The sequence below is a fragment of the Hippocampus guttulatus genome, chromosome 1, assembly GCF_054856545.1.
Source record: "Hippocampus guttulatus isolate MCC_2025c chromosome 1, RoL_Hgut_1.0, whole genome shotgun sequence".
Taxonomy (NCBI): Eukaryota; Metazoa; Chordata; class Actinopteri; order Syngnathiformes; family Syngnathidae; genus Hippocampus; species Hippocampus guttulatus.
The window spans coordinates 27763175-27784549 of record NC_141261.1 but is presented as its reverse complement, the minus strand read 5'-3'; the positions used below and the strand labels follow the sequence as shown (position 1 = coordinate 27784549).

General features: G+C 45.4%; 1 protein-coding gene across 1 annotated transcript in view; it reads left to right on the top strand.

Moving 5' to 3' along the window:
- grm7 (glutamate metabotropic receptor 7) overlaps positions 1 to 21375 on the top strand; it is a 133584-nt gene that overhangs the window by 94884 nt on the left and 17325 nt on the right. Inside the window, exon 8 of the mRNA XM_086124321.1 lies at positions 12089 to 13024. Coding sequence (XP_085980447.1) covers positions 12089 to 13024 — 936 coding nt within the window. The remainder of the gene's footprint in view (positions 1 to 12088; positions 13025 to 21375) is intronic.

Here is a 21375-nt window from a genome sequence, read left to right as displayed (position 1 = left end):
TGGGTTTAATAAGTCAATGTTAAAGTCACCACATATTATTCGTGTTTTCTTAGAGTAATACATGTAAACTGACAATACAACAAAATTCACTGGCATATACAGTGATCCCTCGCTATTTCGCGGTTCGATTATCGCGGCTTCAGTGCATCGTGGATTTTTTCAAACATATTCATAAAAAAAATATATATATATATATATATATATATATATAAAATTATGTTTTTTTTACCTGTATATGTTTATTGGTTGCTACTTCGCGGATTTTCGTTTATCGCGGGTGGTTTTGGTCCCCATTAACCGCGATAAACGAGGGATTCCTGTATTATTTATCCTCTGTCTACTCTACCAAATACTAATGGTACTGTTATTGATGCTGCTGAGTTACTTGTGTTCGTTTGTGTCCCTATGATACTGCATCCTGCTGGCCAAAGCACGCACAGCCGAAGGGCTGGAATGGATAACTGGAATTTCCATTCTCGCCTTTTAATTTGAGATATGAGTGAATTTAGGTTCAGGTGTGGTTACAGGAGGAATTAAACTCATAAATCAAGGCACCACTGTACATTTCTAGAGATTATTATTCCTTTACTGCTGCATGTTCGAGATATGCTCAAGTGTGAATGTTTTGTAAAGGTGAAGAATCTTTTTGTGAAATGGAAAGACATTGTTTGAATCTTAAATACAATGTGAGCTCAAGTGCAAACATTTTTTTTTCTTTATCGATGTGCAGAACTACCCTGTTTTTCTATTACAAACACAAAAGGGAAGTTCCTCTGCCAGCAGATAAGACAGATGTCTCGCATGCACGTGCGCGCACACACACACCCACCCAACCCACACACACACACACACAAACACAAGAGGACACTACTTTAGCTTTCAATGACAACCTGGAAATAAGGTGGTAATTTGGTCTACGAAGGCAATACATGCATATAGCAGTCAACAGTATATAGACCTCTGCCAAGGCCAAACAATAATGCCAAGATAGTGGGTTTTATTTTTTTTGTTTGTTTGTTGTTTTTTATTCAATCACAATGTCTGACTCTCATAAAAAGAAAAAAAATACTGATCCACATGTCTCGTACTCTAAATTGTCCCTAGGTATGAGTGTGGGTGTGGATGGTTGTTCGTCTCTGTGTGCCCTGCGATTGGCTGGCAACCGATTCAGGGTGTCCCCCGCCTATTGCCCGAAGACGGCTGGGATAGGCTCCAGCACCCCACGCGACCCTAGTGAGGATCAAGCGGTTCGGAAAATGGATGGATGGATGGATGTCTCGTACTGCAGATTAATGGACAACTAATCTATTACCAAATTGATTTGTTAAATATTTTGAGGGATGGATCTTAAGAATTTTTCAAAATCCAATTCATCATTTAGCCAACCAAATTATCGACTGTTAGTTAGTGTTTTGTGTTTAAATTGTTGTGCTTCTAATTTAGTTTAATAACTAACTTTGTTTTTATGTTTCTGATTTTCACTTGAAATGTAGCACTTTGGTTGCAATAAATCTGAGTTGATTAGGGTTGAATCAATGTCATTGGTCAACATATTTTTTTTCTGTATTTTTTAATCAGAAGCGCAAGTAAACTGTTCTAGATTTCTTTTTTTACTGTGCTTTTTCTAAATCTACCCTGTTTTGGTTTTTTTACTCTAGCGCATCCTGTTTTTGTAATAATAATAATAATAAGAATAAATAATAATAAGTGCAATATACTGTATTCATATATGTACTGGTCGTAATATTTATGAATTAAAAGTTAGGTTCAGCAACAAGTGGCATTTTTTTTCTGAAATGTCATAATTATAAATAAACGCGTGGTAAAATCTTTTGAGGCATGGTGACCGACCGTTTAGCATGTCCGCCTCGTAGTGCAGAGGTCCGGGGTTCGAATCCCGGCTCGTGCTATCCCATTTGGAGTTCGCATGTTCTCCCTGTGCCTACGTGGTAAGTTAATGGAACTCTTTCGATTGTGCCTTGGTGTGATTGTGCGTGTGCGTGGTGGTGTGTTGCCCTGCGATTGGCTGGCAACTACTTCAGGGTGTACCCGCCTGCTGCCCGATGATGGCTGGGATAGGCTCGTGACACTCATAAGGATAAGTGGCTCGGATAATAGATGGATTGTAAACTCCGTGTTGCGCAAGCTTATACATGTCAAACTTATTAGCAAAAACCTGATGTGCTCGGAAAACAAAGTCAAGACATTTTCTTATATCAGTGTCAAAAATAAGTTTAGGGACACACAAAGAAATCTCTGATTAAAATTTGCGGTTGATCAGTGTCCTTAAAATCATGGTTGATTTTTATAACTAGCGGGTTTTTGTGTAGTGTCCACATGTGCTAGGCCAAGCATCATTAATGTCGCTGTCCTGGGCAGCGCATGTGGCTGACGTTATCAACTTAAATCCATCTTCATCTAGCAGCCGGTGTAATACTTGAACAGGCAGAGTAGGAAACAGCCAGATGCGAGAGAGATGGTCAAGCCAGATCTAAGTGGTTCTGCTGTTGCTAAGAGTTGGGAAAAAAAAAAGCCAAGCTTCTAAACAGATTAACTCGAGCCTTGTATGTGGTAGTAAGGTGTAATTCAAACCAGTTTCCCACTCCCAAACAAATAGTGAAAGACTTGTCTGCCATCCGTAGTGAGTCAAATTTCAGACTGCTTCCTGTATACATGGAGATGTGTTATCCAAATCTGCGGCAACATGAAGAGTCTTACCTTGAGAAATGAGTCTTATTTGTTCCTTGACCACACTTGGAGCTCAAAACAGCCTCACATCATTATCTTTCCCTGTTGCAATTAATGGAAATGCTGTTCATCTCTTCCAGCCATCCGCCAAAAAAACACCAGTTTAAGTTTAAAAATAGTTTTATAATGTGTTCTTATCGTCAGCAAAATAGCACTTTGTAATATTGTGCAGTTCTGACACAATTGAAAAGAATAATTCAATTCAATGTGCTGCCCATTCGGGTCTCCACTCCTTGACCACCTGGGGTCAGTAAAAAGGCCAATTAAACATTTACTTTCCTGCCTGGGTGCAGCAGCCAGTCAAATTGCAGTGGGGCGCCCACTCAAGGCTTTTCTGTATTAAAAATGAGACTATTTCTTAAACAAAACAGATTTCAAATTTGCCTCTGGCTAGCTGGTCCGCAGTAATGTCAGTAGTTTTTGCTGACGTGTGTATTGAAATGTTAATGAATTTTTGGCATGTTATTAGATCAGTATTGATTCTCAACTGCTCCAGATACTGTGCGTGTTAAATTTGCATGCTGTTCTTATTGCCTCTTAGAATCACAATCATCTTTATAGGCGTTACAGGCCTGCTCTTTGAAAGCACACTTTGTCTGCTGCATTTGAAGAGGCCGTTGTAGCAAACAAGCCCCTACAACAAAAAATACAGTTTGGACATCAAGACAAAGGTACAAGAGTCATTAAGCAATGTAACGTGCCCAGTAGTGCAGTAATACTGATACATCGACAAATGTTTAAATGATGTAGAGCGTCATGAAGCAATTGAAGGCCCGGTAGAGCCGTAATACTAATCAACAACGGTTGTGCAAATTATTCCGAATGACAGAGCTGCAGCAATGATTACAGTAGTAATGGCGCTTCAGTGATGTGCAAAATTGGCAAAGTGTCACTATGAAATTGTGACTCAGCTGTATTAGATGTTATTGGAAAGCGGAAAGAAGCTATTGGAATGTCTGCTGTTTTTACTGAGCATCGTTCAGTGGGCTTGAGGGCTTTCATGGGCTTTCACTTGGATGGCACTTTTCCACCTACAAGGCACTCAAAGTTCTTCACACTGACTACGTTTACATGCCGTTTACATGCAAAATCCTGAATGTGTGCTTATTCGAAATCCGTATTAGACCACCGGGTTACCTCTTTCCGAACCTGAATATTTGATCATATAAACGCGATCGGGTTACCTCCTTTTGTTTGTGTTCTGTGCATGCTCTATTCACAAGGCATCTTGGTCTTTGTAATACAGGAAATACTTGTATGCATGGCAACCGCCGGCGATGCTACTTGCCGTCGCAAGAACTGCACCCACCAGCGACCGTCTGACGTTGCAACTCGCTAAGCGAGCCTTAAACTGAAGACATTGATTTCTGTGTCGATGGCAAATAATGAGCCAGTGTGTATATAGACACACATTTTGTCAATATAAGTCCAATCATGAAGACGTGCAACTCACCGGGAATACGCACGCAGAGGTCATCATGTCGGAACTCAGAGACACAGCACTATGCCGAGTGACATGAATAGAATGTTGTTGTTGTTTTTATATTGACGGTGGAAAGTAACAGGCGGAAATGACGTCTATTTGCGTCATAACGTTGTCCCTGAATCACCATATTGAATGAGGATATTCAAAACTCTGTCCGTTCACACATCACCCGCGTTACTCCAAATGTTTCGGGGAACCAGAATTTGGACTGCAACGCAAATATTGACTGCACGTAAACGTAGTCACTGACTTCTTATTCACCTGCAGCATCAGGTGCATCTTCAGTATCTTGCTCAAGGGCACTTTGACACGATCACAAGGGCCAGTGATCAAACTCACAACCTCTGGGTTGAGAGACGACCACTCTATTACTGAGGCATTTTCAAAACTTAAGAAATGTACCACACCCACCAAGGGACTGACCAATCGTTTTGATTTGTGAATGAAACGACATGGGAGGTTTCAGCCAGACACCAGTGAAATGCTCTGGTGGCACCCCAACATCTGTCTTCCTTTTTGTTGAGTCGACTAGTCGATGCGCCGACCTTCTCACTGAACAATGATGATTAGAACTTGAGGTCGATGAATTGAAAATCACGTGTTTGGGTACCAACATTAAAGACACAATCTTTAGCAAAAAGCGGTTTATTCAAAAATACGATACGTACTTTTTTTTTTTTATACTAAACTGGTGGCAGCCCACCGAATGTGATTGGATGGACAAGTCAGGGGCCACTGCAACCGAGGACAGCGGGGAAAGTGAGTGAGCGAGCTTGTGTTGAAGACTGAGAAAGTGTCAACAATGTCATCGATGAATCGATGCCAACTCGACTCCCATCACCTTAGCGTGGACTCGAAAAAACTTGAAGTGGTTCAACCCTTTCTGTCTTCCTGTATGATGCACGACCCAAATGGTTCCTTACAAGTAGGATAACAACAGCAAGACGTTTTGCTGTTGTTACTTATTTTGTTGTTGTATTTATTGAATAGGACTGGTGTAAATTGGCGGATGCTTTGGAGGAAGAGAAATTCTAAGCCAAGCGTCAGTCTTTCTCAGTTTAGTGTTTGGGAACCGAGGGTCTGTGATGTTGAGAAGTAACTCCAAAATACGCACTTGCCGGGTTACTCTGTAATGCTTGTTTTGCTGCTGGTTTGACTGAACACGATGACACGGAAAATCTATGATCGCAAATCAGATGGAATTGAATATACTCCTCACATAAATCAACCAGATAGAAGTTGTTAGCTGTCACGGCTTTATAAGATATCTTGAGATGAGGATGAGATTTCATATAATGCGATTATTTCCCTTGTATCTCAAAGATAACTGTGGAGGAAATATCATTTAATGATAACTTAAAATACTTTGCCTTTACCCCAAAAGACCTCTATGGTCAGATATGAGTGCAGCGGTGCAGAGACAGCTTCCGTGCAAAATGTTCATCGGTGCTCACTGACACAACACAAGAATTGACTTCAGTGATTCATGTGGACCATAAAGAACCTGATATGTGTGTGTGTGTGTCTTTTTTTTTATTTGTCTAAAATGTCATTGTATCGCCACATAACAAAGACAACATGGCATTTCCATACAGATGAGATAGCGTTTGCATAATTGCTGTCTGGATGACAAGAATTCAACCTAATGCAATGCATTTGAGAGCACAGGTGGAATAAATTCTGTCGGATGGATATCAGGGGTTGTTTTGCAGCGATTACAAACCAAATGCTGCAGGGCAATTATATTTCAGTGAAATAAAAAAACGGATCCACTTTGCCATCAACCTGACGCTGCTCCATCTGACGACAACTCGTATGAACTGTCAAATTAAGCACTACAGCAAAAGCACTAACAGTCCTGAGAGTCCAAGGTGTCAACATTCTTGCTTGTGGTTTCCATAGCAACAGAGCTGTTGGGCTCATTACTGTTTCCCCACAGTGTGTAATCGGGAGGTTTTCCAGTGAGCACCCTTCATTGTCCAAATAACAAATGGCACCTCGGTGCCCTCAGATAAATGGCAGATGATAATCTAGCCAGACACCGAAGAAGCGACACATTTGTCACGCAGCTGCACATAAAAAACACTGCACGTGTGTGTTTTGGCGTGTATGGCAGTGGCGGGTAGCGAAAGTGTAAACGGGGTTTGTAAAGGTGTATTGGCTGTCGGCACATTTTTGGGATCTGATCGTAGTTGGAGCTATGTTTGACGGCAGGCTCAGGTAACTGTAATCTGTTGGATGTTTTCGTCATCTCTGATCAATCTTCGAATGGACTACATGAAACTGTGTGAGAAAAATTCCCTGGATCTAAGATATATACAGCAATCGTCCATTTACGGATCAAATACATGATACGGTGTACTACAGTCCAGCGGTGCCTTGGCAAAGTTTAATTCATTCCTTGACCATGCTCGTAATTCAAAACACACTTTCTTCCCCCATTGAAATCATGGAAATGCCAATACAGTAATTCATTCTGCACCTGTGCTCCTTCTGATGTGTGCACCTTGACCAACAAAGGGCAGTATAATACACGAATACAGACACACATGAAGAAGACTTTCACAACTGACTCGGTTAATGTCAGTATTAGTAATATTTTTTGTTCTTTCACAGAGGATAAAGAATATGTTCCTGTTAAGGGCTGTTCCATCTAAAAGATTGTTTGATTTGGTTCTCGATACACAGGGAACGAAACGATTCAAGGATGTAACAATTTCTGAATGTAACGATTTGATTCAGTTCGATTCGGTGGGATTACAATTTGATTTGGCGTGGTACGGCTGTAGCTTTTGTCTTGTTCATTAATATGCAACGACATGTAAAAGCTCTCCAAAGCACAGACTATCCAAGATAATTAAAGCCAAAGAAACAACAAATCATCAACAGTGTCAAATTGATTTATATCCATTTATATCAGGTGTGCATCTCTCATAAAGGATGATTGGATGCGTCTCAACACATGGGATGCAACAGTTTTAAAATATATCGCTTGACTTGGGTTTGGCAAATTGGAAGCGATTTTCAGATTCAAAGCAGTTTTTGCACACTCCAATTCACAGTGAGTATTATCATATTATCTGTCTAGATGTGTTGCTGAACCGTTTGTGTTCAATTATCCGTTGCTCAAAGCAGTGGTCCCAACCTTTTTTGTCTTGTGAACTTTTTGACTTAAGCCGAGTACCTCCTGAAGCAGTGTGTTGATGATTCTCCAAAAGCAGAAGATAAGCTAAATGAAAATTCTTTTTTATTTCATGGCGCGCATTCACCAAAAGAAATTCTATTTTGCCTTGAAAATAAATTAGTAATATAAATGAAAAAATGTCATCACAATAAATAATAAACCTGCCTTTGCTACATATAACTCAGAACATTTACCACAAAAAGTGCAGCGCCTTTGAATTAGTCTGATTTAAACAGTTATTTACGCTTAAAATGTCATAAACAAAAACAACACTTGGGAAGAATATTCAGACCTACTAAAGTAGTTGTACTTTCCTTTCATCAGTTATCTGAGCTTTAATGAGACACTTGAGCTGACGTGGCTTTTTTTTGGGGGGGGGGGGGTCATGGCTGTGCCCCTGGTTAATGTCTTGCAAGGGAAAAAAGTTGTAGCGCACATGACACTTTATTGACAGGTTCGGAAATTATCCATCCATCCATCCATCTTCTACCGCTTATCCGGGGCCGGGTCGCGGGGGCAACAGCTTTAGCAGGGAAGCCCAGACTTCCCTCTCCCTAGCTACTTCTTCCAGCTCTCCCCGGGGGATCCCGAGGCGTTCCCAGGCCAGCTGGGTGACATAGTCACTCCAGCGTGTCCTGGGTCTTCCTCGGGGTCTCCTCCCGGTGGGACATGCCCGGAACACCTCACCAGGGAGGCGTTCAGGAGGCATCCGAATCAGATGCCCAAGCCACCTCATCTGGCTCCTCTCGATGTGGAGGAGAAGCGGCTCGACTCTGAGCCCCTCCCGGATGACCGAGCTTCTCACCTTATCTCTAAGGGAGAGCCCGGACACCCTGCGGAGAAAACTCATTTCGGCCGCTTGTATCCGGGATCTCGTTCTTTCGGTCACGACCCATAGCTCGTGACCATAGATGAGGGTTGGAACGTAGATCGACCGGTAAATTGAGAGCTTCGCCCTTTGGCTCAGCTCCTTCTTCACCACGACAGACCGATACAACGTCCGCATCACAGCAGACGCTGCACCGATCCGCCTGTCGATCTCTCGCTCCCTCCTGCCCTCACTCGTGAACAAGACCCCAAGATACTTAAACTCCTCCACTTGGGGCAAGATCTCTCCCCCGACCCGGAGGGGGCACTCCACCCTTTTCCGACTGAGGACCATGGTTTCAGATTTGGAGGTGCTGATTTTCATCCCAACCGCTTCACACTCGGCTGCGAAACGCTCCAGTGAGAGTTGGAGAGCCCCGTTTGAAGGACCCAACAGCACCACATCATCTGCAAAAAGCAGGGATGCAATACTGAGGCCACCAAAACGGCTGCGCCTAGAAATTCTGTCCATAAAGATTATGAACAGAATCGGCGACAAAGGGCAGCCTTGGCGGAGTCCTACCCTCACTGGAAACAATTCCGACTTACTGCCGGCAATGCGAACCAAACTCTGACATCGGTGGTATAGTGACCGAATAGCCCGTATCAGGGGGTTCGGTACCCCATACCCACGAAGCACCCCCCACAGAACTCCCCGAGGGACACGGTCAAACGCCTTCTCCAAGTCCACAAAACACATGTAGACTGGTTGGGCGAATTCCCACATACCCTCGAGGACCCTGCTAAGGGTGTAGAGCTGGTCCACTGTTCCACGGCCGGGACGAAAACCACACTGCTCCTCCTCAATCTGAGGCTCGACTTCCTGACGGACCCTCCTCTCCAGCACCCCTGAATAGACCTTACCAGGGAGGCTGAGGAGTGTGATCCCTCTGTAGTTGGAACACACCCTCCGGTCCCCCTTTTTAAAAAGAGGGACTACCACCCCGGTCTGCCAATCCAGAGGCACTCTCCCCGTTGACCACGCGATGTTGCAGAGGCGTGTCAACCAGGACAGCCCCACAACATCCAGAGCCTTGAGGAACTCCGGGCGGATCTCATCCACCCCTGGGGCCCTGCCACCGAGGAGCTTTTTAACCACATCGGTGACTTCAACCACAGAGATAGGAGAGCCCACCTCAGGGTCCTCAGACTCTGCTTCCTCCAAGGAAGACGTGTTGGTGGAGTTGAGGAGGTCTTCGAAGTACTCTGCCCACCGGTTCACAACGTCCCGAGTCAAAGTCAGCAGCGCCCCATCCCCACTGTACACAGTGTTAGTGGTGCACTGCTACCCCCTTCCCCCTCCTGAGACGTCGGATGGTGGACCAGAATTTCCTCGAAGCCGTCCGGAAGTCGGCTTCCATGGCCTCACCGAACTCTTCCCACGCTCTGGTTTTTGCCTCGGCGACCACCGAAGCTGCGTTCCGCTTGGCCAGTCGATACCCGTCAGCTGCCTCTGGGGTCCCACAGGCCATAAAGGCTCGATAGGACTCCTTCTTCAGCTTGACGGCATCCCTTACTGCTGGTGTCCACCAGCGAGTACGAGGGTTGCCGCCACGACAAGCACCAACCACCTTACGGCCACAACTCAGATTGGCCGCCTCAACAAAAGAGGCACGGAACATGGTCCACTCGGACTCAATGTCCCCCGTCTCCCCCGGAACATGGGAAAAGCTCTGTCGGAGGTGGAAGTTGAAACTCCTTCTGACAGGGGATTCCGCCAGACGCTCCCAACAAACCCTCACAATACGTTTGGGTCTGCCAGGACGGACCGGCATCTTACCCCACCATCGGAGCCTACTCACCACCAGGTGGTGATCAGTTGACAGCTCCGCCCCTCTCTTCACCCGAGTGTCCAAAACATGCGGCCACAAATCCGATGATACAACCACAAGGTCGATCATCGAACTACGGCCCAGGGTATCCTGGTGCCAAGTGCACATATGGACACCCTTATGTTTGAACAAGGTGTTCGTTATGGACAGTCCGTGACGAGCACAGAAGTCCAATAACAAAACACCACTCGAGTTCTGATCGGGGGGGGCCGTTCCTCCCAATCACGCCCCTCCAGGTCTCACTGTCATTGCCCACGTGAGCATTGAAGTCCCCCAGCAGAACAAGGGAGTCCCCAGCAGGAGTACTCTCCAGCACACCCTCCAAGGACTCCAAAAAGGGTGGGTATGCTGAGCTGCCGTTTGGTGCATTTGCACAAACAACAGTCAGGACCCGTCCCCCCCCCAACCGAAGGCGGAGGGAAGCAACCCTCTCGTCTACCGGTGTGAACCCCAATGTACAGGCACTGAGCCGGGGGGCAATGAGTATGCCCACACCTGCTCTGCGCCTCTCACCATGAGCAACTCCAGAGTGGAAGAGAGTCCAACCCCTCTCGAGAGAACTAGTACCAGAACCCAGGCTGTGTGTGGAGGCAAGTCCGACTATATCCAGTCGGAACTTCTCTACCTCACACACCAGCTCGGGCTCCTTCCCTGCCAGAGAGGTGACATTCCATGTCCCAAGAGCTAGCTTCTGCAGCCGAGGATCGGACCGCCAGGGTCCCCGCCTTTGGCTGCCGCCCAGCTCGCATTGCACCCGACCCCTTTGACCCCTCCCACGGGTGGTGAGACCATGAGAAAGGTTCGGAAATTAATTATTAAAAAAAAAAAATTCCCAAGTACCCCTGGTCACGTATCGTACCGCTGGTTAGGAAACACCACCTTAAAGGGTTATAACACAATCCCTATCAATGTTATTCGTTAGCCCATCTATGGCGTCTTGCATTGTTTATTAGCATCAAGCTAGCCCACAGTTGTACAATGAAAAGTTATGTGATTGTTTTAAGTCCAAAATGTGTCATCCTTTTTGCTTTACACTTAGTTTCAGAGTACATTTGAACTTAATTAAAGACAAAAAATGGCCCAGCAACAGCTCGTGTGTCGAAAATAAATTGGGTCACTCTCAAGTCAAGGAAGGCACCACTGTAAATGATTGTATGTCATATTTGTTGTCAGCTTATTAGTTCAGTCCAGGAAATGTCCCATCCGACATTGCTGTTAAATTCATATTAATTTTGATTTGTCCTCATGCGCCAGCTCTACTTTACCTTGAATCCGTGTCACAACCATGGAAACTTTGGAGCAAGTCGACTTTCACATTAAATGAGCAACTCATTTAATAGCATCATCAGAGTAAATTTACCATCCTGGACTTGTTAAATCTCCATGACCAAATGAAATAACTCTTTTTGGCGTTTTAGCCTTATAGAGTTTGGATAATGGACGGTCACGGGGCGTCTTGGGTTAGAATTGAGGATAGCACTGCACCGTATTTGAACACTGACAAGCTTAGTAAGTACAAACACAGCTCTGCAAAGACTAAAGTAGACATTTGCAACCCCAAATCCATTACATGTTCATATTTCACACCTCACTTCCTACTTTATTAAACAGGTTTATGGCATTTCTCATTATTTTTAATCTAACCAACAAAAGTACTCCGTTGCCATGGTAATCACTTTTACCTTTGAGAATAAGACAAGTCTCCTGGCTATGGTGTGATCTACCCAGATGCTACGATTGAACTGTCCTTATGATGAATTATGTAAGTCACGGTGAATCAGTTCTGCCGCCTTACAGAAAGAAGGTTGGGGGTTCGAGTCTCAACTCCGGTCTTTCAGTGTGCTCACTCTCCCTCTCGTTGCGTGGGATCTCTTTCTTACATGTTCACTTTCTGTCTGTGTATTGGCCAGGTCTCAACACATTTGTTGTTTGTGTCAAACGATCTGACCCTGTTCATCTTCCCTATTGCAGCTGGAGGAGCTTCGGTGGCCCGACGGGGAGCAGGAGTTGCCCATCTCTGTGTGCAGTCTGCCTTGTAAGACTGGAGAGAGAAAGAAGAGGGTCAAAGGGATGCCGTGCTGCTGGCACTGTGAGCTCTGTGACGGATACCAGTACCAGTCTGACGAAACCTCCTGCCGACTGTGCGTGTACAACATGAGGCCCAACCCCAACAGGACTGCCTGCCAGCCCATTCCCATCACCAAACTGGAGTGGCACTCCCCGTGGGCAGTCATCCCTGTCTTCCTGGCCATGCTCGGCATCATCGCCACCATTTTCGTCATGGCCACCTTCGTCCGCTACAACGACACGCCCATCGTGCGCGCGTCGGGCCGAGAGCTGAGCTACGTGCTGCTGACTGGCATATTTCTGTGCTACATCATTACCTTCCTGATGATCGCCAAGCCCGACGTGGGCGTGTGCGCCTTCAGGAGGATCTTCCTGGGTCTGGGCATGTGCATCAGTTATGCGGCACTGCTCACCAAGACCAACCGCATCTACCGGATCTTTGAGCAAGGCAAGCAGACGGTCACGGCCCCACGCTTCATCAGCCCCACCTCGCAGATCGCCATCACGTCCAGTCTGATCTGCGTGCAGCTGCTGGGTGTGCTGGTGTGGTTCGCCGTGGACCCTCCTAACACCATTATCGACTACGATGAGCAGAAAACAATTAACCCCATGCTGGCCCGTGGCGTACTCAAGTGCGACATCACAGACCTCCAGATCATCTGCTCGCTGGGCTACAGCATCCTGTTGATGGTGACGTGCACCATCTATGCCATCAAGACGAGAGATGTACCTGAGGACTTCAACGAAGCCAAGCCCATCGGCTTCACCATGTACACCACCTGCATCGTGTGGCTGGCTTTCATCCCCATTTTCTTTGGCACGGCCCAGTCTGCTGAGAAGGTGAGTCATTGACTCCCCTCTGTCTGTGTCTCCGCCCTCTGCTTTGTCTCCGTGTCTCCTTCAACTCATATATTCTCAGTCAGCCCTTCAGCCCTCCTTTTATCTTGTCACACACACACACACACACCGGCACACACGCATATTTGTGAGGACACAATGTGACAAACAGCACACGCAGAGCACCTCGCACACTCATTTCACGATTGTATAACTTATGGGCTCATTCGCGTTTGATTTCACATCGCGCCGTTTTGCATGGGAAGCCACACTTGTCCAAACACAGACACAAATAAGCACACCAAAAAGGCGGGGGAGGGGTTCGCGGTTAGCGACCAGAATCCCGAAATGCCCGAGGAGAACGGGGGCGTGGGCTGCTCCAGATGCCATTATCTGGGCTCTCACGCCGAGGGCTGCGTTTACTCCATTATGCAGCATTTTGGGAAGGGAGGCAAGCAGGTGCGGGAAGAGGAGGACGAGGGACAAGTGGAGGAGGACGATGGCGTGGAACTGGGGGAACAAAGCTTGGTTCAACACATTCTATCTCTTGACAGCTTCGTTCTTCCCAGAGAAAGCATTTGACATCGGTTGCTCCTCGAGTTGATGGAGAATACGACATTCTGACCTCTACGAGTGACTGCTTATCTGGCCGGCAGCCGCTGGAATACAGATGCATTCATCAGGCCCACTCATGAGACGCGCGTGTTGCCCGCCGACATTTGTGCACAAAACAGAGTGCAGTGGAAGTTTTCCCTCGACAGAATATCGATGCTGACAGGAAAGCGTTACTTATGGCGAACCTTTAGAGAACCACGGCACTCGATATCCGTCCTGCGAAGCAACTGCTTGAGATGGATCAGAAAGTGATTTTCCTCATCTCAATTTGGCACTGATTTCATAGACGAATTACACCCTCAGCAGCGATTAGGAGTTCATTATGTTACTCACAGAGAGTAGTGAGGCACTAATATGTTTTCCTTTCCTCTTATGCAGTTAACTCCTCCTTTGCCTGTCAATTCACACCACAGAGTCCTGGTTTAATGGCCTCTGTGGCCGCATGTCTACTTGCTCCCTTGCCGCAGATACTGAGAAGTGCCTTTGCATGTCCTGTAAGCAGCCACTGCAGCAGCAGCAGTAGCGATGTAGTTAAGGAGATGCACTACCTTATTTATATTTCAACTCTTGCCCACGATGTCAGCATGAGCAAGCATTTGCTTTTTAAAAACTGGAGGTCTTGTCTTAAATTAATAAAAATGAGATGGGGTTGGGGGGACATCGTGCATGTGCAATGATTCTGACATGGAGTCCGGAAATATTGTAGTATTTTGTGTGTACTCTAGTTTAGACATGAAATTAAAACTTAAAAAAGAAATTAAGGTCAAAGATTTCAACTGATTCAAAAAATACAGTGGTGCCCTGATGAGATGCAAATTTAATTCGTCCAGTGACCATGTAGATCAAAACACAATTAGCTAATATCATCTCTTCCCATTCAAATAAATGGAAGTGTCATTAATCCATTCCAGCCGTCTCCACCCCCCAATAAAACAAAACGTGTTATGTGAATTTTAATGAGGCAAAATAGCACTCCATTCTATTGGACTTTATAAAAACATCCAGTAATAATTTCATGGGACTAAAAAGAAGTTAACAGTTTTTGTCACAGCACATCAATTAAATACTGCTTCTTCTGGTGTAGCCGTCTTCGCCATCCGGCGGCAGTATAAGACAAATGGGCGTGTGTATACGTATACGCTTCAATGAGGTGTTAATTCTGAAGGTTTTTGCAGTCCTTCTTGGATGAAGTGGCCAATCATATTGAAGTGGGGCGTGTCCTACCCAGAACTCAGTGGGCTTCATAATAACCTTCATTCAGATGTCTCAACTCCAACTACGGCACTAATATTAGTCGTTATAGGCAGAAGATAAAGAATATGTGAGTGTGAATACTGTTGTATTGTCTGTCTTCATGTTGTTGCTGCATCAGTTGTGTTCAATCCATTGCAACATAAACGATAATTAGCATTAAGCTAGCACACTAATATGAGGTTTTAAATACCCACGGTGTAATTTGTTTTATGTTCAGTTTGTAGTAAACTTCAACCGGGAGTGATTTTTCCCCCCCTTTGGATGAATTGTTGACAAGTTGCCAAACTACCCCAGTGTAAAATGTGTTGAGTTCACTGTGCTGCATACAGTGTTCATATATGCACTTGCAAGTCACAACAAAAGAATCTGTCAAGCAATGGCTTATATCTTGAAAAACCTGGGTCAAATCACTATCTCAAGGCACCACTCACTGGAGGTTTATGTCCACAGTGTTGTTTCTGTTACGGTCAGATGTTCTTATTTTCCACACCTGCGGCCCCTTTTTTCTCTGCGCCTGTTTGGCTCATTTAAAACTCATGTCGAGAGAAGTCATGTGAATACAGCAACAAATGATCAGAACGTGTCCCTCCCTCTCCCAGTTGTGCACCTGCTACTCAGCATATTCAGATAATGATGCTGAGAATCACCACCATCCCATATCAGCTGACTCATGACTTTTGCCAGAAATAAAACTCCAGGCCGAAATGTGAGAAACTTTGGTCAACTAAAATATCGGAGACTATGCTGGAAAAATGTGGGGGAAAAAAAACACAAAATTGTTCAAATGGCATGCATTTGAGTGGGTAAAGTAGCGTGTAGATAGATGTAAGATGCTGTGTCTTCAATGCGCCAATTCTCTTCATCTTTGACACAAGCGCATTCCTCTGCAGCATGATGATACGTTCCCAGCCCCAGGCAAAGAGTCCTCCGAGTGAAACTCCCACCAGGGTCGGTCACGAAAGAAAAGGGAGGTTATGAAGTTACATTCGTGGGACCGTGCTGAAAAATCTCTTAGGCACATGTAACATGTTAATGTACCCCATGTGACTAAAAGACAGTCACTGAGTACATGGTTGGAGTCGGAAAATACTTTTTCTTTTTCTACTGTGGCGCAATTGTGGTCATGTTCCAGCATATAATCCTATTCGTCGTTCAGTCATTTTCATGCAGTTTGTATAACTTTTCATGCAAAATGGAGCTTAAGTGCCTGTCTTTTATTTAGAAATTAGGTTAACATCCCCCAAGATGACAATACTCAAGAGGCTGATGACACTCTTTTTCATTTCGCTCTTAGATGCGGATATAGAATATGATTATAACAGAATACTGCTTTTTAAGCAAATGCTCGGTTATGATTTTAAAAATAATGACTAGCCTAAAGTTAAGGTATGCTGTGGAACCTCAATTTAATGAACTAATGGGGGTTTCTGTTAAAGCCGCGTGTGCATTAATTTGAAGCACTTTTTTTCCATGACCTAAAAACACCCAGTAAGAACAATACAAAACTATTGTAAATACAAGACACAGTGGATCCCCTATTTGCGAGGGATAGAGACCAGACGGGACCGGCCCACGCCTAACAAAAATCCCATTGAAATGCAGTAGGTCCGACTGCATTTCCCAACCTCATCCTGCTGAGTAGGATGAGGTGGGGAAATGTTTTTTTGTTGTTGTTTTTTAAGCCCCAAACGAATCACCAAAAATGCCATTATTGAACCCATGCATTGTTCGTGTTGTAATAAGATAAGAAAACCTTTATTAGTCTCGCAATGGAGAAATTCCCAATTCACAGCAGCAAAGTAATGAAAGGAAGAAGTAGAACAACAAAATATAGGAGCTGCTGGAAAGGCAGCCACTCTTGCGGTGCCATTTTGAAGTAAAAATAACAAAAATAACACAACACAACACATAGGACACAGTCGTGCAATCTTTACCACTTTTCTGCATACACTTTGTTGTCTGAAGCAGTTATAGATGAAAGAGGAGAGGATCAAAGTGTCCTTTCACCAGTGGGTCAGAGACATCATGCTGAAAATGTGCACACGTCTGCTACAAGCTAAGTTTTGAAAGCAAACACGAAGCTGTAGCGTCCATTGACGAAAAGAGATTAGTTCACTTCTCCTGTCCCACGTAATCCGCTTCAAACTCCAAGCCGCGACTCCCTTTTCCAAATCCGCATCGGCGCTCCGCGCTAACGCTCCTTTCTTCTCATCGTCGGCTCCTCAAGCCTTACATCCATCCAGCCGCAGACCGTTCAACAGCACCGATCTGTCCGCTGAACAAAGCGGGGCTGTGAAAAATGCTGCCCCTTACAGGCGCAAGACACAAGCGCCCCGGGACTGTCCAGCAACGACAGTCAAATGCCGCCGACATTCCTCCCAGTCAAAAACAGTGCTGGTATACCCATGCTGCCGAGAAGGCGCAACCACCAAGTCTCCTCCTTGATGAATGTCGTGGCCAAAAAATGCTAAAAAAAGTCCACATCAGGTCCACACAACGTAACAACAAACACAAAGTGACAAAACAAACACAAAAAAAGCAAGGCTCATGAGAGCACTTGCCGACGGCTGCCTACTCGGGCGCCATCTTGACTTCAAAGTGCATGGGTTATTAATCTATACAGTCCTTAAGCACTTGTGCCTGAGCAGCCTTGCCTACAACCACGGGTTTGAGACTTGGCAAAGCATTTGCCCCAGGTAAAGGCCATTTATATATATATATATATATATAATTACTCGTCTCACCCCCCCTCGGGTGGTGTCCGTCCCTCATTCAGCTCGGGTCCTCTACCAGAGGCCAGGAAGCTTGAGGGTTCTGCGCAGTATCCTTGCTGTTCCCAGCACTGCACATTTCTGGACTGAGATGTCCGATGGTGTTCCCGGGATCTGTTGCAACCACTCATCTAGTTTGGGGGTCACTGCCCCAAGTGCTCCGACCACCACAGGCACGACTGTCACCTTTACCTTCCAGGCTCTCTCCAGCTCCTCTCTGAGCCCTTGGTATTTCTCGAGTTTCTCCTGTTCCTTCTTTCTGATGTTTCCATCACTTGGGACCGCTACATCCACTACAACGGCTTTCCTCTGCCCTTTATCTATGATCACGATATCTGGTTGGTTCGCCATTACCATCTTGTCAGTCTGGATCTGGAAGTCCCACAGGATCTTCGCTCTGTCATTCTCCACCACCTACAGAGGTGTTTCCCATTTTGACCTTGGGGTTTCCAGTCCATACTCCGCACAGATGTTTCGGTAGACGATGCCAGCCACCTGGTTATGGCGTTCCATGTAGGCTTTCCCTGCCAGCATCTTACACCCTGCAGTTATGTGTTGGATCGTCTCAGGTGCCTCTTTGCACAACCTACACCTTGGGTCTTGTCTGGTGTGGTATATCTGGGCCTCAATGGCTCTGGTGCTCAGGGCCTGCTCTTGAGCAGCCAGGATGAGTGCCTCTGTGCTGTCCTTCAGGCCAGCCCTCTCTAGCCACTGATAGGACTTCTTGAGATCGGCCACTTCAGTTATGGTCCGGTGGTACATCCCGTGTAGGGGCTTGTCCTCCCATGATGGTCCCTCTTCCAGCGCCTCATCTTCTGTTCCCCATTGTCTGAGACATTCTCTGAGTACGTCATCCGTTGGGGCCTTCTCCTTGATGTATTCATGGAGCTTGGATGTTTCATCCTGGACAGTGGCTCTCACACTCACTAGTCCCCGGCCTCCTTCCTCTCGGCTTGCGTACAGTCTCAGGGTGCTGGATTTGGGATGGAACCCTCCGTGCATGGTTAGGAGCTTTCGGGTCTTAACGTCCGTGGTCTGAATCTCTTCCTTTGGCCACCTTATTATTCCTGCAGGGTATCTGATCACTGGCAGGGCATAGCTGTTTATTGCCCTGGTCTTATTCTTGCCATTGAGCTGGCTTCTTAGGACTTGCCTCACTCGCTGGAGGTATTTGGCCGTAGCCGCTTTCCTTGTTGCCAGTTCGAGGTTGCCATTGGCTTGTGGTATACCGAGGTACTTGTAGCTGTCCTCAATGTCTGCTATTGTTCCTTCAGGGAGTGAGACCCCTTCAGTGCGGACTACCTTTCCTCTCTTAGTCACCATCCGACTACATTTCTCAAGCCCGAATGACATCCCAATGTCGCTGCTGTAGATCCTGGTTGTGTGGATCAGGGAGTCTATGTCCCTTTCGCTCTTAGCATACAGCTTTATGTCATCCATGTAGAGGAGGTGACTGATTGTAGCTCCATTTCTGAGGCGGTATCCATAGCCTGTCTTGGTGATTACTTGGCTTAGGGGGTTCAGTCCTATGCAGAATAGCAGTGGGGAGAGTGCATCACCTTGGTATATGCCACATTTGATGGACACTTGGGTAAGTGGCTTGCCATTGGCTTCAAGTGTGGTTTTCCACATCCTCATCGAGTTCGCAACGAAGGCTCTTAGGGTCCTGTTCACCTTATACAACTCCAAGCATTCAGTGATCCATGTATGTGGCATCGAGTCATAGGCTTTCTTGTAATCAATCCAGGCTGTGCACAGGTTGGTACGTCGGGACCTGCAGTGTTGTGCGACTGTTCTGTCAACCAGGAGCTGATGTTTGGCTCCTCTGGTATCTCTACCAATGCCCTTCTGTGCTTCGCTCATGTATTGATCCATGTGTCCACTTATCTTAGCCGCAATGATGCCTGACATGAGCTTCCATGTTGTGGAGAGACAGGTTATTGGCCGATAGTTGGATGGGACTGCACCATTTGAGGGATCCTTCATGATCAGGATCGTTCGCCCTTCGGTTAGCCATCCTGGGTGAGTCCCATCCCTCAGCAGCTGGTTCATTTGTGCTGCTAGGCGCTCATGGAGTGCTGTGAGTTTCTTTAGCCAGTAGGTACCGGGTTCGATTCCGGCTCCGGCCTCCCTGTGTGGAGTTTGCATGTTCTCCCCGGGCCTGCGTGGGTTTTCTCCGGGTGCTCCGGTTTCCTCCCACATTCCAAAAAATGCATGGCAGGTTGATTGGACGCTCTAAATTGTCCCTAGGTGTGAGTGTGGGCGTGGATGGTTGTTCGTCTCTGTGTGCCCTGCGATTGGCTGGCAACTGATTCAGGGTGTCCCCCGCCTACTGCCCGAAGACGGCTGGGATAGGCTCCAGCACCCCCAGCGACCCTAGTGAGGATCAAGCGGTTCGGAAAATGGATGGATGGATATATACTGTGTGTGTGTGTGTGTGTGTGTGTGTATATATATATATATATATATATATATATATATATAGTTTTTCCTTTTTTTTAATGGGGCAGTGTATTCTAATGGACATTTGGATGTAAATGTGTGCCCAATTATAGTAATTAGGTTTAGTGCTGTCAAGCGATTAAAAACTTATGAGATCAATTAATGATGATATGTAATTCATTGATCTAATTAGTCTATATTTTAATCTCATCTAAAAAGTGCTGAGAAAACCCCTATTTTCATTTTCAATTCGTTACATTATTGAGGCAGATCAATAGAAAAAGAAAAAGTGGCATTATAAAGTGTTTTACTGTTTTTCAGCAGACTTGGACAGATGCAGTCCTAGCCATTTACTTTCTGCAGTATTTGAGACTAGTCAAAGTCCTACCTGCAACCTTTAGTTTCGACCACAAGTGGAAATATCACCGTTTTGTTTGTTTTTGTAAATCTCCAAAGAATTACAAAATAAAAATAAAATAGAACATCAGGTCCTTAAAAAGTGCTTAGGTTAACATATCAAAAACAGTAAGAACAATTTTCTGAGCAATACAAGTACTCAACACTGAATTTGCTTCGGATAATAAAAAATAAATAAGAGACACTTAAATCACAGTGCTGTAAGTTAGCACTTGAGAAATAACACTGTTCATCATGAGAAACCAAAGTGCTGAAATAAACATCAACCACTTCTGGTAGACTACTGAGGACACAGCAACTATGCTGACTTCATGCCTCGTATGCGGGGTGTTCTCCTTGAGTTTAGTTCAGCGAACAGCTTTGCTTTAGCTCGCTATATTGCTAACTCTTTTGGTGCTAACGTTAGCTGTGGATGCACTCGCGACTGGGTGCTTTGCATTAAAGTGGGAGGCTCAACTTGAGCCACTTCGGTAGTCAGCAAATTCCTTTTTACAAATTAGGCACAACACTCTATTGATAAAAACTTTTATCAATAGTGCCGTCAGGGCGTTTTTCAAAAGTAAATTTTCCATTCATTGTACCGAGAACGCTCACATGCTCCTCCATTTTCACCTCTCCTCTCCTTACTGCTGCTTACTTAGCCCGGCCAACTCCAATGGGAGCCAAGCTTATGCTAAACTTGCCCAAACATAATGACAGCCAATCAATGTCCGCTTCATGCTGTGACTGACAGTTGTTTCCTCACCTTCAATTACTCGAACACAGGAAGCCAACACATGAAAAGGGATATTATAAAAAGGCAACCAAACTACAGAAACAATAAAGTTACAGATTAAAATTTTGATTAACGCGATT